The 1,709-nt window shown below is 45.5% G+C and overlaps 1 protein-coding gene across 1 annotated transcript; it reads left to right on the top strand.

The window, feature by feature from the left end:
* Nucleotides 1-247: 247 nt before the first annotated feature.
* On the top strand, nt 248-1,709 carry nanos3 (nanos homolog 3). Its single transcript, XM_015053722.1, has one exon. The coding sequence runs from the start codon at nt 452-454 to the stop codon at nt 1,079-1,081; it is 630 nt and encodes a 209-aa protein (XP_014909208.1). The 5' UTR covers nt 248-451; the 3' UTR covers nt 1,082-1,709.

Genomic DNA, 1,709 nt, shown 5'->3' on the forward strand with positions numbered 1-1,709 from the left:
GTTTGACATGATTTTTTTTTTTTGATGGAGTACTACTTTTTTTGTTTGACATGATTTTTTTTTTGATTGAATAATTGTGAAACAAAACTAACTCCATACATTCCTGCCACTCTGACACAGTTCAGTCAAAGCGCCAAAGTTTCCAATAACAATCGCATCCTGAAAATGAAAAGCTGGTAGACGGTATAAATTTCTAAATGTCCACGCGTGGCAAGAAGCATCTGCCATCATGTGGGATATGCTATGATTGGAGGACAGTGAGAGGCGCACGCGTTGTGCTTGAGCTCTCCTGATTGGCTGCTGGCACTCCTGGAGACTCTTGTGCCTAATTAGCAATCGCAGGTGTCTGTGTGCACCCAGGTGCACTTTTCTGTCGTCGTTTCGCGTCTTTCTGGGAAAAACAACTCGATCGCCAGGCAGACGAGAAAACAAACCCAGGGAAGGAGACAGAATGAATGGCATGATTTTGGGGCTCTTTCACCACCTGCCGCGCTTCATGGAGTCGAACAGCAAAGGTTTCCAGCCCTGGAGGGACTATATGGGACTGTCGGACACGGTCAGAGAGATCTTGCGTCGGAACAGCACCGGGGATTCAGTCCTGCCAGATCTCAATGCGCATCACTCCCAACCCGATCATTTCAGCGGAACTTTATCGTCGATACGCGTGAACGCAGAATCCTGCGAATCCCTGCTGTCCAACACCGCGGCTATGCTGACCACGGAAGATTTGTTTCGGTTCGCACAGGAGTCGGCCAGTGCCGATCCGCTGCAGACACCGATTGGTTCCAGGTGTCGCCCCAAGGACCGCAGGAGTACCGCGACTCGCTCCAAGGCTCCGGCTCCAGAGCCGCCTGCGCGCCCCTCTTCAAAATTTTGCAGCTTCTGCAAGCATAACGGTGAGTCCGAGCTGGTCTACGGATCCCACTGGCTGAAGAACCAGGCTGGAGAGGTTTTATGTCCCTACCTGCGCCAGTACGTGTGTCCACTATGCGGCGCCACGGGGGCCAGAGCCCACACCAAGCGGTTCTGTCCCAAAGTGGACAGCTCCTACAGCTCGGTTTACACCAAGACCAGACGCTGATTTAACAGGTGGCCTTGAGACCCTAAACAAAAAAGCAGCTTCCCCCTTTTTTTCTCTCTTTGTGTGCATTTTAATTCTTATAAGTCAGTATCGGTGTGGCTTTTACTTTTGTGTGTTGCTTGCTTTGTATTCTTATTTGCATGCTTTGTTTTTGTGTTTGTTTTGTTTTTTTGCATGCTTTTTTTGTGTATGTTTTCTGTTTGGAGCTATTTATTTTAAACGCTCTGTTTGCAGTTCTGAATTTTGTACAATAACTTAAAAAAAAAAACGATTACCAGATAATGTGTTTGGGAGGAGAGAGGACAAAAAAAAGGAAATGTTTTTGTTTTGAATACTTTTAGAACATGGTCAACACATGTCCAGGTTGATAGCAAATGCATTGAAGGACTACAACGAAATCAGCACTCTGGGAGAACTTCCAGTTTCACCAATATTACCTTTTTTCTACAGTATGTTTGCATAATGTGACCATGTCGGCATTTTAAGCTTTTAATGGGGCACTTTCTCTTCTGTGTACTGAATTCTGGGAGCATGTTTTATTTTGAATTTCCCATTTATGCCACTGTAGCTCATGTAAAGTTTGTAAATATTTCTGTGGTTCCAGTTAAACAAGTGGCTAAACTTAAAA

This window comes from Poecilia latipinna, unplaced genomic scaffold (assembly GCF_001443285.1).
Source record: "Poecilia latipinna isolate Pla-1442-1.1 unplaced genomic scaffold, P_latipinna-1.0 Scaffold1200, whole genome shotgun sequence".
Lineage (NCBI taxonomy): Eukaryota > Metazoa > Chordata > Actinopteri > Cyprinodontiformes > Poeciliidae > Poecilia > Poecilia latipinna.

Coding starts and splice junctions, on each gene's coding strand:
- nanos3 (XM_015053722.1), top strand. CDS start 452: ATGAATGGCATGATTTTGGGGCTCTTTCACCACCTGCCGCGCTTCATG.